Source organism: Myxocyprinus asiaticus, chromosome 45 (genome assembly GCF_019703515.2).
Source record: "Myxocyprinus asiaticus isolate MX2 ecotype Aquarium Trade chromosome 45, UBuf_Myxa_2, whole genome shotgun sequence".
Taxonomy (NCBI): Eukaryota; Metazoa; Chordata; class Actinopteri; order Cypriniformes; family Catostomidae; genus Myxocyprinus; species Myxocyprinus asiaticus.
The window spans coordinates 27688110-27701084 of NC_059388.1; the positions used below are offsets into that span (position 1 = coordinate 27688110).

The 12975-nt window shown below is 39.5% G+C and overlaps 1 protein-coding gene across 1 annotated transcript in view; it reads left to right on the forward strand.

Moving 5' to 3' along the window:
• The window catches only part of LOC127435367 (clathrin coat assembly protein AP180-like), a 35817-nt gene that overhangs the window by 20465 nt on the left and 2377 nt on the right, over positions 1 to 12975 (forward strand). Inside the window, exons 11-22 of the mRNA XM_051688790.1 lie at positions 197 to 209; positions 974 to 1089; positions 1224 to 1303; positions 1431 to 1445; positions 1777 to 1938; positions 4399 to 4497; positions 7090 to 7161; positions 8891 to 9007; positions 9160 to 9184; positions 9309 to 9375; positions 10546 to 10599; positions 10682 to 10756. Of these exons, the coding sequence (XP_051544750.1) occupies positions 197 to 209; positions 974 to 1089; positions 1224 to 1303; positions 1431 to 1445; positions 1777 to 1938; positions 4399 to 4497; positions 7090 to 7161; positions 8891 to 9007; positions 9160 to 9184; positions 9309 to 9375; positions 10546 to 10599; positions 10682 to 10756 (895 nt within the window). The remainder of the gene's footprint in view (positions 1 to 196; positions 210 to 973; positions 1090 to 1223; positions 1304 to 1430; positions 1446 to 1776; positions 1939 to 4398; positions 4498 to 7089; positions 7162 to 8890; positions 9008 to 9159; positions 9185 to 9308; positions 9376 to 10545; positions 10600 to 10681; positions 10757 to 12975) is intronic.

Below are 12975 nucleotides of genomic sequence, written 5' to 3' on the forward strand. Positions count from 1 at the left end.
ATTTGAATTTTTGGGTGAACTATCCCTTTTATACTTAAAAACATTAAGCCATTAAGAGCAAAACAATAAATATTACGGCATTAAGAAAAAAATAAATAACCAATAAGTCTAAAAGAGCAACATTTGATCCATAAGTTTATCCAATATTAGATCATCGCTCACTTTAGTCTAATTTTCTCTCCATTGTTTCCACTAGGTCACCCACAAAGGTAAGGAATTTATTTTACATTAATTAATTTTTTTAACACATACACTCAGATCAATCTGGTTCCATAGAATGATGTTACTATACATACATTTTTGCTAAATTATATTTACATGGCCCATTGTACATATCGCGGCAGTTTCCTGGTGAAACTAACACTAGATGTACTACAACAACAATAACTTTTATTCCTTTTCACACAAATCACGAGTAAAACGGCAGATTATCAATTCATAAACACTTACTTTTCACCATGTTCCTCACACAATGCTATCTTACGAAAACACTTTTCAAAACACATTTACTATATTGCATGTTTTGTAAAGCGATACATTTTAACATTTGCGTTACATAATCAGCTATTTACAAGCTTGTTCTAGTATGATTAGATAGGTAGCTCAGCTGATAGAGCATTGCACTTGCGATGCAAAGGACTGTGGTACTAGTCCTGACGAGCACGCGAGTCGGCATGTGAGCCAAAAGTGTTAAAGAAGCACCACAAAATTATGGGTTGCTTCAGCAATTGCATTTTTAATGTCACATTTGCTTTTTATGACACTATCGTTTAGGTTTAGGGATGGGAGGTAGGTTTTGTTGATTTAAAACTCGATAGAGCCTTAACCTTAAACACCTCATCTGTTTGGGAGAAAATTACCTTTAAGCACCACACAGTGGACATTTCACCTCGGAACTGGAGTAAGGAAACACATAATATAATTTAGCAAAAATGCCACCACAATCATGCAGTTTTCATCTATTTGGTATTAGGGATCACCCACCAATAATGTGTCTCCAACCTCCACTCCCGCCAAATCCTCTGCTGCCGTGCCCACTCTGGAGCCGCCACCCACTGAGGCAGCATCCGCTGCTGAGACTGCCACTGAGTGAGTGACCTGTTTCACCACCCTTCACTTCCTATCTGATACCAACTAAATTATTGCTAATCAGAACAATAGATCCCAATATCTGACCTTACAACTTTATTTCATATGGTCCCTTGTTCTCCGTCTTTCTGTAGTTCTCTGCTGGATCTGGACCCGTTGTCTTCCTCTGGACCTTCTGCAGGTGGCGCATCAGCTGCTCCCACATCCTGGGGAGGTAAAAAACATAATAGTCAGACAAACACACTCCTTCATACACACGCTAAACATCTTACCTTCGACCAGTAATTAAACGTACTCATTTTCTCTTTCTTCCTGTCTTCGTTATGGACTTCATACAACAGATCTGCTGGGGTCAGGTAAGTGCCGAAGACTTTTTTTTTTTTTTACATTTGTTTTAATGTCTTAAATGTCTCATCCACCTTCTTGAACATTTTAAACACTTGTTACAGTTCATCTGGCGAATTGAAATTAAGTTATAACAATTGTGTGTGATGTATATCCAACCTAGTCTCCTAAAACCCATTTAGAATGTGAATCCATTTCTATCCCTCTGTCTTGGCTCAGTAGAATCTCTCTTTCTTTCTGTCTCTCTTCTGCTCTTGCCCTCTCCTTTGGTTCTCTCTTTCCTGGTTATCTGTTTATTTACTTTGCGGTATATTTTGTTCATCTGGGGGCGTGGCTATGCAGAAATAGGTTCCCTTACTACAGAGACTCTCCTTCCTGACTCAACCCCTGCCGTAGACTCTGCCTCCTCAGCCACGCCCACCACAGCTACAGAGGCAGCCGTTTCTTTGGCTCCTCCTCCTTCCGCTGCCGGTGCTTCCTCCGGCTCAGCGGATCTCCTCGGAGGTCAGTAGTGACGTTTTTACATTTCTTCCTTAAGAAGATGTTTCTGGGGGAAAAGGCTGTGCCACATTCTGAAACAGAGAAACATCCCAGCACACAGTAACAGTTCAGATCAAAATATGAACATTACACTGTGTGTACTGCTTCATTTGTCTGCTGTCACCATTGATCCATTTTTTGTGCCCTGCTATGGTAGAAATATAGAGCACCACAATTCCTTTTCTGTTACACTTTTGTATTTTCTGTTTGACATTCTTGTGCACTTCAATGTTTCATCAGGTCTTATTTATTAAAACTACATTTATGATTGATAATCAATTTATTATTCTTATGTGTAATCTACACAGAAAGATTAATCAAATTTTCTACGTTTTTTTTTTTTAAATCAGTGCTTGCCAAACTGTTTAAAATCAACATGAAATCAAAACTGACCCTTTTTACTTTCATAATACACGTTTGCTGGTCTTATTATGATCCTATCAACAAGGTAATACAGCGCAACAGTGCCCATCCACATTTTCAGCCATCTTAGTTCCAGAAGTATTTTTTCCATTTAATTTTTTTCCATAAGGATTTCATAAAATGTTTCATTAAAGCATTCTAAGCCATGAACCAAACCAACCAGCGCCAAGGTGAATTGCAACATTACAAACTCTGACTGTGACAAAGGTATAAGACTGTGTACTTAACATTTTTAATAATGCAATCAACTACAATCCTTAATCAAATTATAATGATTTTATTTAAATATGAACAATGTAAAAATATAAAACTATTGATTTAAAGTAGGGCTGTCAGTTGATTAAAATTTTTAATCACGATTAAATGCATATTTTTTTGTAGTTAATCGCGATTAATAGCAGATTTTGTAAATGCTGAAATTTGATACCATATATAATTATTTTCTTGTCAAAATGCATTTATTTCCATCTTAGGCAAGAAAAAAAAACAATATGTAACAATATAATGCTTTATTAACATCTTCCAAACAAAGCCTTCCACATTATAAAGATAAAATTGCACTAAAATATCATCAATTCAAGTAACATTAAACGTTTCCTAGAGTCTAAGTGGGAGGTTGACTTATTGAAAGAATTAGTCCCCATAGGTTGAGTATTCATTCATATTTTCATTCATTTCATATTTCTATATTCATAATTTTACTTTTAAAATATTCATCTAATAAAATGATTTATGCATTTACAACTGCTGTGTAAATGCATTTATTCCTGCTCTGTGAAAATACACCTAACTGCCATTTCACATGCAGCTTCTGTGCCACCTTTGCTGTGTAAAAATGGCTTTAGTCCACATAGGTTTAGTATTCATTGCAAAGGGCATTAAATCTCTTAAAATCTCATCCTCCATAATATTAATCTGCCAATAGACTGTGACTATCCGCTTTCTTACAGCAATCGTGAAGCTGCATTCATGATTCGCGTCAGAGTGTCAACGCCAGCGTCCAGTGCCGTTTTGAACTCCACGGGAAAAGCAGAGTGATAGTTAAGACTTGACATGCTTCTGTGGTAATTAAATTGTGCATTACAGAGGCTGAAAATCCCGATAAGTGTTTATGCTGGTTTGTGCTGTATTAACGGTAAATGCATTAATTGCGATTAAGAAAAATCGCTTGCGATTAAGCTCTAATTTAAAGTTGTTGATCATAAGTATAGACATAAAAAAATAACATTTTATTGCAAAATATTTATATATTTATAAGTACTGTAGTTTGAGAGTGTATGGAGACCGACTCATTCACACTAAAGTGGCCAGTCACTGCAGAGATGGTTTGGTGTGCTTTGTTTGCCATGATTTTCTGATTGGTTGATCTTTCTCTTCAGCATCATGGGTAGTGTAGTTCTTTACCAGGAAATCCGCTATTAAACACGATTTCTAAAACATTAGGTGGAAGTAACGTGGACTGATGGCTTCAACAGAAGCATATACCATCGATTTACAACCTCGGAGCTCACAGTTGGTCTGTCTTTACAGGTTTTAAAAATATCATTAAAAATAAATAAAAATAAATTTGGCTATGGAGAAAATGAATGGAATTTTTTACTTCTGGAACTAGACTGTTGCGCTCTATTAGTGGCATTGCCTTTTGAATATGTTGGGATGTCCGAGAGTGAAGTCCCTCCCTAACATGTCACATTATGGAAGTAAAGGGGTTTTGAATGTTATTTTATGTTGACGATTAGAGAAAGGGTCATAATTATTTCTGTATTAAATGTCATTTAAATGTATTTTTAGTAAGACCTAAAGATATTAAATCCTTATTTCAAAAAAGTATGAAACATAGCTTTAAATATTCAAAATTACTTTCAAACTCTTTGCATGACACTGAAGTTTGTCCTTTCTCTCTCCATGCTGTTATCTACTCTATCTCTCTATTTCCTTTTCTTCTTTTCTTTTTCTTCCTGTACCACTCCTATCCTCTGGCCCTCGTGTGCGGTACTCCAGATATGTTTGCGGCCCCTGCAGCTGAATCAGCTTCTGCTGCAGAGGGTGGGCCCGCAGCATCCACATCCACCCCTGCTTCCGAGGGCACAGCTTCAACCGGTGGGTGATGGCACTATGCATATGTGTGTGTGAGTGTGTGTGTGTGTGTGTGTGTGTGTGTGTATGTGTGTGTGTGTGTGTGTTGCATTGACTACATGTGGTGCAAAGTGGACCAGACATTATGCTGATGATAGTCAAAAGTCTGGTTACTGGAAATAGTCCCTCTTGTACAGGCTCTTGTACTAAAGTATCTTCCTTAGGTAAGTTGTTCCTCTGTTCTGTTGAGTTTTCTCTCTAAATTGGCATTGGTGTTGCCATGGCTATTGCCATCTGTGTTGCTAGGGCAATGGTCTTTGAACATTGAAGCTCTGTTCTCTGGGGCACACAAGCAGATGTCGACTCATTATAGACGCAACGCTCACGGTTACTGACAGAACTGACTCTAACTTCTCTCAGTGAACCGTCTAGAATTGATTAGTCTGTTTTCTTTTTCTGTTTCTCTTTCCCCCTCTTTTAAAGTTACGTCATTTGGGCAACTCTATATAATATATAATATCATACAGTGAGCCTGAAAGATGTTTTTAAGCACTCATCCTCTTTGCTAGATCCCTTCACTCGAGCGGCTGGTACTGCTGTTGAAACCTCCCTTCAGTTGGATCTATTCTCAATACAACCAGTAGATGACTGTAACTCCTTCTTTAACTCAGTGGTGCCTCCTACTGTTCAGACACCTGCCACCACCAGTACTGTAGCCCCAGCTTCTACCCCAGCCCCGACATCAGACCTGTTCACTGGTAAACCCCCTTTAGCCATCAACATGCTCTACGCAAGTGAGCAAACATAGACGTGAATGTTTTTTCCAACGCACTGCTGTAGCACCCCTTTTGGCAACGTTGAGAAAGCAATGCACACTTGCATTGTGTTGTGAATTGCGTTCTAACTAGGGCTGCACAATTATGACAAAATTCATAATAGTATTTTTTTTTCATCTCCTTTTCTCCCAATTTGGAATGCCCAGTTCCCACTGCTTAGTAGGCCCTCGTGGTGACTCACCTCAATCTGGGTGGCGGAGGACAAGTCTCAGTTGCCTCCGCTTCTGAGACAGTCAATCCACGCATCTTATCACCAACGCAACCACGAAAAGAGTTTAAACATAAAGCAAACACTTGGGTAACAGAATGTTTAAAACTTGTGCATTAGGATTGCATTAGAACTAGAGACTAATTTAAGGATCTCTGATTCGCCATTGCTGTTTTATTGCCCAACGGACATAATAAAAACACTCAACCGTTGCGAAAACACATTGTAAATAGAAATCTTTGCTGTGGTAGACTTAAATGGAATGCTGTAAGCGTCCGTTTTCACGATTAATTAATCATGGCAGCCGTAATTCTAATCTTGATTACTTTATTGAATAATTGTACAGCCATAGTTCTAACATATTGGCAAAAAATAACATGTGAGTTTCAATAGCAAGAAGTGTTTGCATTCACATTCTTGCGTAGAGTATATATACTGTATATATTCTTAAACATACTACACATCAGGTGGTTTGGTTTGGTTAAGTTTGAACTATTTTTCTTGTGTTTGATTGGTTTGATTTGTGTTGCCCATCTCTTAGACTTTTATGTAACATTACATGTCTGTATATCTGTCTCTGCATATGCATTCTTGTCTGTAGGTTTTTTTGATCCCATGCCAGATTCATCTGTTCCCAAAACAGACCCTAATCCTGGTCTAGACCTGTTTTCAGCAGGTACACGCTGCACTGCATCCATCCTCTAACTCTGTCAGTCGCTTGTACATTGTTTTTTTTTCCCCCCTCCATTCTGTCCTTGGCTATTCAAGGTGAGCCAAAAATGCTTCTCTCCTGAGGCAGCCAAAGGAATTGTCCAACATACTCACTCCACTTTCTCCCACTCCTTGAGGCCCTTAATTCTCTCTCTGTTTGTCTCTTGAAAAATCTCCAAGATCCATTTGTTACATTTTCCATACTTAGAGAATATTAAGCATTTTCCTTCATTCCTTTTTAATATCCTCTATTACCCTTTGGCTTTATCTGATTTCACATTTCTTCATCTATAAAGAGAAAACAATTACTTTTAGTGGTTCTGTGCTACAAACCAATGCATCTCCCAACTTCAGTGTGATAGCATTTTCCTAAATATTTAGTGTTTATTTTACACGTGTAGTTGTAAAGATAAGTATAAAGTCATCTAAACACTCCTCCGTCTGCATCAGATGTGTTTCGCCCACCTGCTCCTGCTCTATCTGCTCCCATGAGCTGGCCTGACAACGGGGCAACTCTGGACCTGTTTGGGGGTTGGTAACTACCCCAGTCTGCATGATTTGATGTCCTTGGTTGCTCAGATGGTTTGAGTGGATTCTGTTATTGTGAAATAAAGCTGGTCTGATGGTGGATGGGCATCAGAAAAAGGTTATGGTAGAGTTATCTGACATAAAAGAAAATAAGAAAAGAGACTTTAATCTTGAGTGTGTGTGTGTTTGTGCTGGTTTGTGTCCTTTTATCCCTATGAGCGATAACTCTCTCTCTTTTTCTCTCTACATAAAGGCTTTGGCTCACTCTAAACTTTTTTACCCTCATGCTGCATGGATGTTTTCTCTGGTCGTGGTTGGACTGGGTTCTTTCAGACTCTGCGGGTGCTGCTGAGGCCAAACCAGCCGCTCCGTCCTCAGTGGCTCCAGGAGGAGATCTGATGTCAGGTAAATCATCTGCACCCCTCTGTGACCACCTCCATCTTTCTGTACATCATTTTCTACTTTTCATTGGTTTATTGTGGTCAGATTTCTGTCCGGTGTTCAAAACAGTCTCATCATAGTCCACAGCATGGAAATGGTTTTATTTTACATGACTGTTGGGAAATAAAACACAAATGAGATGAATATGTTGTTTCTCCTAGACATCATTGAGATTAAATGGAAAGAAAATTGAGATTTTTGCTTGAGCCTCCTGCTTCTCAGATTTCCCCCTGAGAAAAACATCCCAGTAATCTCGCTAGAGTTTCAGAAGAGATCTCAACAGTGTGTGCTCGGATTTACCAAGATAGCAAAGTCATTATCAAAGAATCAATAGTCAGATATTTCAATATGAACTAAAACATTTATCATCAAATTCTTCCAAGACCAAATTTTCCGGGCAATGCTTTATAGCATTACATACTTACTGTATGTCACGTTTGTGTATATTTTCTTTCATCTAAGGAATTTTTGGGGAAACATCTGAGACAAATTTGATACCTAAATCAAACAACTGAGAGCTCAGTTAAGTCTCCTGAGATATGAAAGTGCAACCTCTGAACAATACAAATTTATCTGGGTATATATGTCATTTTAACATAGTAAATACGTGAATGTGTGTGTTTATATGGGTGTTGAAGCACCGCTCAGTGTTGTGTGTATGCTGTTGTTGGCATATTGAGTTTCTGGGTGTGTTGCTTCTCAGATGTGCTGATATTCACGTGTTGAAATGAGATCTGTGTTGTTTCCATCTGTTTCTCATATGTGTGCCATTTACATTCATCTCTGCCCTACACGGACTGAAAATGCCTTCTTCCCAATGGCTTACTAAATTCTGCTTTCTTTTCTCTTATTCACACTCTCTCTCTCTCTCTCATATTCTGCTCATCTGATCTGTTTCTTCTGTGGGATGACACTCTCTTCTTTTTTATCATATTCTCTTTCACATGTTTTTTCCCCATTTCTGTTCCTTTATCATTTTCTTCTTCATTTTCCTACTCTCTCTCTCCCTCCATCTGGCTCTTGGGTCATTGCTTGCTCCCTGCTGTGCTACTGGTGAGTTATGATGCTCTACACCGGCTGCTTTTCCATTGAATGGATGGATGGATGGATAAATGGATGGATGGATAGGTGGTTGGTTGGTAAAATCGATTATCAGTCGATCTCTATTCCAGTTGGTTGAAGTTCATTGCAAAAAATAATCTGAAAAGTGTTAAAGTAAATTTAGTTCTTAAGAAATATGCAGATGCCACTTGCTTTTTATAATTTGTTCCTAGTGCAATGCAGCTCTTGTATTGTAAGTGTGGCTTTAATGTCCAGATATTTTTTGGGCCTGATATTTGTGTAATATACTGATATTTGAAATATCAGCACTCGCTAAGAGCTGTAGAGTAGTATACTTTTTATTTAGGTGTTTCGTTCATGCTTAATAATTTTATGGTGAAATGAATGTGGATTTGTTGTGATTATAGAGTCCCAAAGTTGTATTGCAATAAGCGTGATGTTGTGTGTGTCTGTGTGTGTTGTCTTATAACTTGCCTGTAATCTTGCTCTCTTTCTTCCTGCTGTCATCTTGACAATGCTTTCCTTTGTTGCCATGGCGATGAGGGATGTTAGCATTCGGTTACTCAGTGTTACTCAAAATGTGCCTTTTCTGGCTCATTGTGTGTCTCTTAATTCATACTCTCCTTTGAAGCCTTTGATGGATTTGGTGATGTGCTCATGCCAGCAATGGCCCCCCAGGCAGCCGGGGCCTCCTCACCTGTCAAACCCATGGGAGACCTGGACTCAGTCATGGCCAACATGGCCAGCAGTACGTGAACATCCACTTTCAATTTAATCAAGTTCTGATTTGGTGGTCTATAAACTCCCAAATCATAGCCAAAATAAATAGAGGTCACAAATGTCTAGAGATAGATTGCCTGTAATCTGCAGAATCTAACATGTGTATTCATGTGCTTTCAGATTTGACAATGGGAAACCAGAAACCGTAAGAACACAGTAACTTCCTTTCTCCCACTTTCACTGTATTCTTTTCCCTCTTTGACAAAAAATTATTAAATTGTGTATTTGTTCCTCCTGTATTTCTATCTCTTTCTTGCTCTCTTTCTTAGGGGTGAAGCAGCTGGAGCGGTGAACTGGCAAGCGCAGGTACCCACCCCTAGCTGGGGCGTTACCATGGTAAATGTTGTGTTGTTCTGTAGACATGGAGCATGTGGATGGAGCCGCATGGCTTTGAGCAGCATGGCGTGGAGCCTATCACAAGCTTCCTCTTCTCCCTAAATCTTTTTTTTTAGCTCCTATCAGCTCAATGGATAGGACTAAATGCAGAGCTTTCTCACTAGAGTTGTTTGAAAAGTCAAACTGTAAATTTTTAACACTGCAACTGAATGAACTTCACTGGTGTCCCAGAAAATTAGAGTTACAAACACATGGAAGTATCAAACTTTATAGGAATAGTTATAAATAAAAATGTTCACCCCTTTTACTCATGCTTTTCAAAATCTGTATGAATTTCTTTCATCCACGGAATACATAAGTAGCTATTGCAACTACTGTTATGATGCTTTTATGTTTTATTTTTGGAGCTCAACAACATTTGACCCCATTTATTTTCATTGTATGTAAAAGAGCAAGATAAACATAATGCTTTTGGTTTCCTCAGAAGAAAGAAAGTCATGTATTTTTAAGGTAAATTATGTATTTGAATTCATAAAATTAATTAATAATTATATTTATTTTTCACACATTTGCACATATACAGTGAAATTCTTTTTTTCACATATCCCAGCTAAGCTGGGGTCAGAGTGCAGGGTCAGCCATGATATGGTGCCCCTGGAGCAGATAGGGTCAAGGGCCTTGCTCAAGGGCCCAACAGTGGCATCTTGGCAGTGCTGGGGCTTGAACCCCCAACCTTCTGATCAATAACCCAGAGCCTTAACTGCTGAGCCACCAGCTACCCCTAAATTGACCTTAAATGTCCATTTTTTAGAAGAACAAATGAATGGCATTCAGAAATTGGATGATTCAGAAGTTCTTGCTTTAGACCAGAGCTAGTTTATTTGCTCACTTCGCAGCTCTTATCTACACCGCTAGCCATATAAATGCATGCCCAACTTATTTATTAAAACACACATAACATAGATCAAACAACTTTAATGTTCATATCCTTTTTAAATGCTGCATTCCAGCGCATAGATTCCTCTCTGTGTGTGTGTGTGTGTGTGTGTGTGTGTGTGTGTGTGTGTGTGTGTGAGTGGTTTGTCTGTGGTAGAGCCATATTATACAGATGTTGTGCTGTTGTTGTTCTGTCCTAATGTCTTGCCCCCCTGATCCCTCCCACCCAAATAGACTTCCCCTCGTGGGGTCTCTCGTGTCATGGGATCCCCAACACTTTTTTGCATGGTAAGAGTGTGTGTTTATGTGTATGTCTGTGTAGGCGTACTGTATGTGTTTGTGTCTTACTGTGTCTATCTTGCACTCACAGTCTGGAACTGCTCCTATGATGCCCGGCTCACCGATGAGGCCACAGTTTCTTGCCGCAGGAGCCCCTGGACAACCGGTATTAAATACACTCACACACACAAACACATGTGAATACAGGTAATATTTCACCCCAAAAAAAAAAAAAAAGAAATAGAAACTAAACTATGCAAAAAAAGAAACGTCTTTTCACTTTCAACTGACATGTGACTAACAGAATTGGAATAATGTGTCCCTGAACAAATGGGGGGTCAAAATCAAAAGTAACAGTCAGTATCTGGTGTGGCCACCAGCTGCATTAAGTACTGCAGTGCATCTCCTCCTCATGGATGACACCAGATTTGCCAGTTCTTGCTGTGAGATGTTACCCCACTCTTCCACCATGGCACTTGCAAGTTCCCGGACATTTCTGGGGGGAATGGCCCTAGCCCTCACCCTCCAATCCAACAGGTCCCAGACATGCTCAATGGGATTCAGATCCAGGCTCTTCACTGGCCATGGTAGAACACTGACATTCCTGTCTTGCAGGAAATCACGCACAGAACGAGCAGTATAGCCGGTGGCATTGTCATGCTGGAGGGTTATGTCAGGATGAGCCTGCAGGAAGGGTACCACATGAGGTAGGAGGATGTCTTCCCTGTAATGCACAGCGTTGAGATTGCCTGCAATGACAACAAGCTCAGTCCGATGATGCTGTGACACACCACCCCAGACCATGACGGACCCTCCACCTCCAAAATCAATCCTGCTCCAGAGTACAGGCCTCAGTGTAACGCTCATTCCTTCGACATAAACACGAGTCCGACCATCACCCCTGGTGAGATAAAACCACAACTCGTCAGTGAAGAGCACTTTTTGCCAGTCCTGTCTGGTCTGGCGGAGGTGGGTTTGTGCCCATAGGCAACGTTGTTGCCGGTAAAGACCTGCCTTACAACAGGCTTACAAGCCCTCAGTCCCGCCTATTGCGGACAGTCTGAGCATTGATGGAGGGATTGTACGTTCCTGGTGTAGCTCAGGCAGTTGTTGTTGCCATCCTGTACCTGTCCCGCAGGTGTGATATTCGGATGTACTGATCCTGTGCAGGTGTTGTTACACGTGGTCTGCCAAGGATGATCAGCTGTCCTTCCTGTCTCCCTGTCTTAGGTGTCTCACAGTACGAACATTGCAATTTATTGCCCTGGCCACATCTGCAGTCCTCATGCCTCCATGCAGCATGCCCAAGGCACGTTCACGCAGAAAGTCAGTAGAAAGATCTCTTTAGTGTCCTAAGTTTTTATAACTGTGACCTTAATTGCCTACCGTCTGTAAGCTGTTAGTGTCTTAACGACCGTTCCACGGGTGCATGTTCTTTAATTGTTTATGGTTCATTGAACACGCATGGAAAACATTGTTTAAACCCTTTACAATAAAGATCTGTAAAGTTATTTGGATTTTTACAAAATTATCTTTATAATACAGTGTCCTGAAAAAGGGACGTTTCTTTTTTTGCTGAGTTTATATTTTGTGTAAAGAAAATTAGATTTTTGTGAGATTCACCCACATAGGCACACTGATGCACTCATTTAAACACTTAAGGGTCTTCAACTCATGCCAGCTTTGCCAATTACATTGAGCTCTATGGAGTGAAGCAGCAGAGCATTTGCCCCGGCGCCAAACAAAGTTAAAATATTTTCAACTTTGACCCCATTGCTGCTGACCATTCCAAGCGTCAGCCAATGATTACTGGCTAGTTTGCATATATGCCCAGTCTGTCTTTGCAATGACAGGTCCAACTTAACACAGTAGTGATTTTTACCTCACTGATGTCTTTTAGAGCTCAAAGCATCAAGAGATATTATAAAACTGTCAAACTTTATGGATATATATTGAACGTTTTGTCATATTGTAATGTCTTTTTATTAATAAATATTTAACTTACAATATTTAACTACGCCTGGCAAGAAAGCAGGAGGTGTGCACAGTAAACATTGAACAATTGCTACGATACATTCATTTTAGAAGGGACTTGTTTATGTTAATGTCTTATGATGTTCTTGGTGAATTCAAAATTGCTCAAGAACTGAAGTCTCTGGATGCTCGGAAACAATACGGTATATGTTTAGGCAGAAGCTATTTGCACTCCTATTTAAATACTAACATACAGTATACTGCCTCACTGCAGTGTGTTTATTGTGTTCATTTAGAGTCCCACAGACACTCTACACCAATCCTTAACTTCCCTTTAAATTAACAATGTTAATTAACTATGGTTTTACTACATTAACCATAGTATTACAATGGTATTTTGTAGTAAAATCA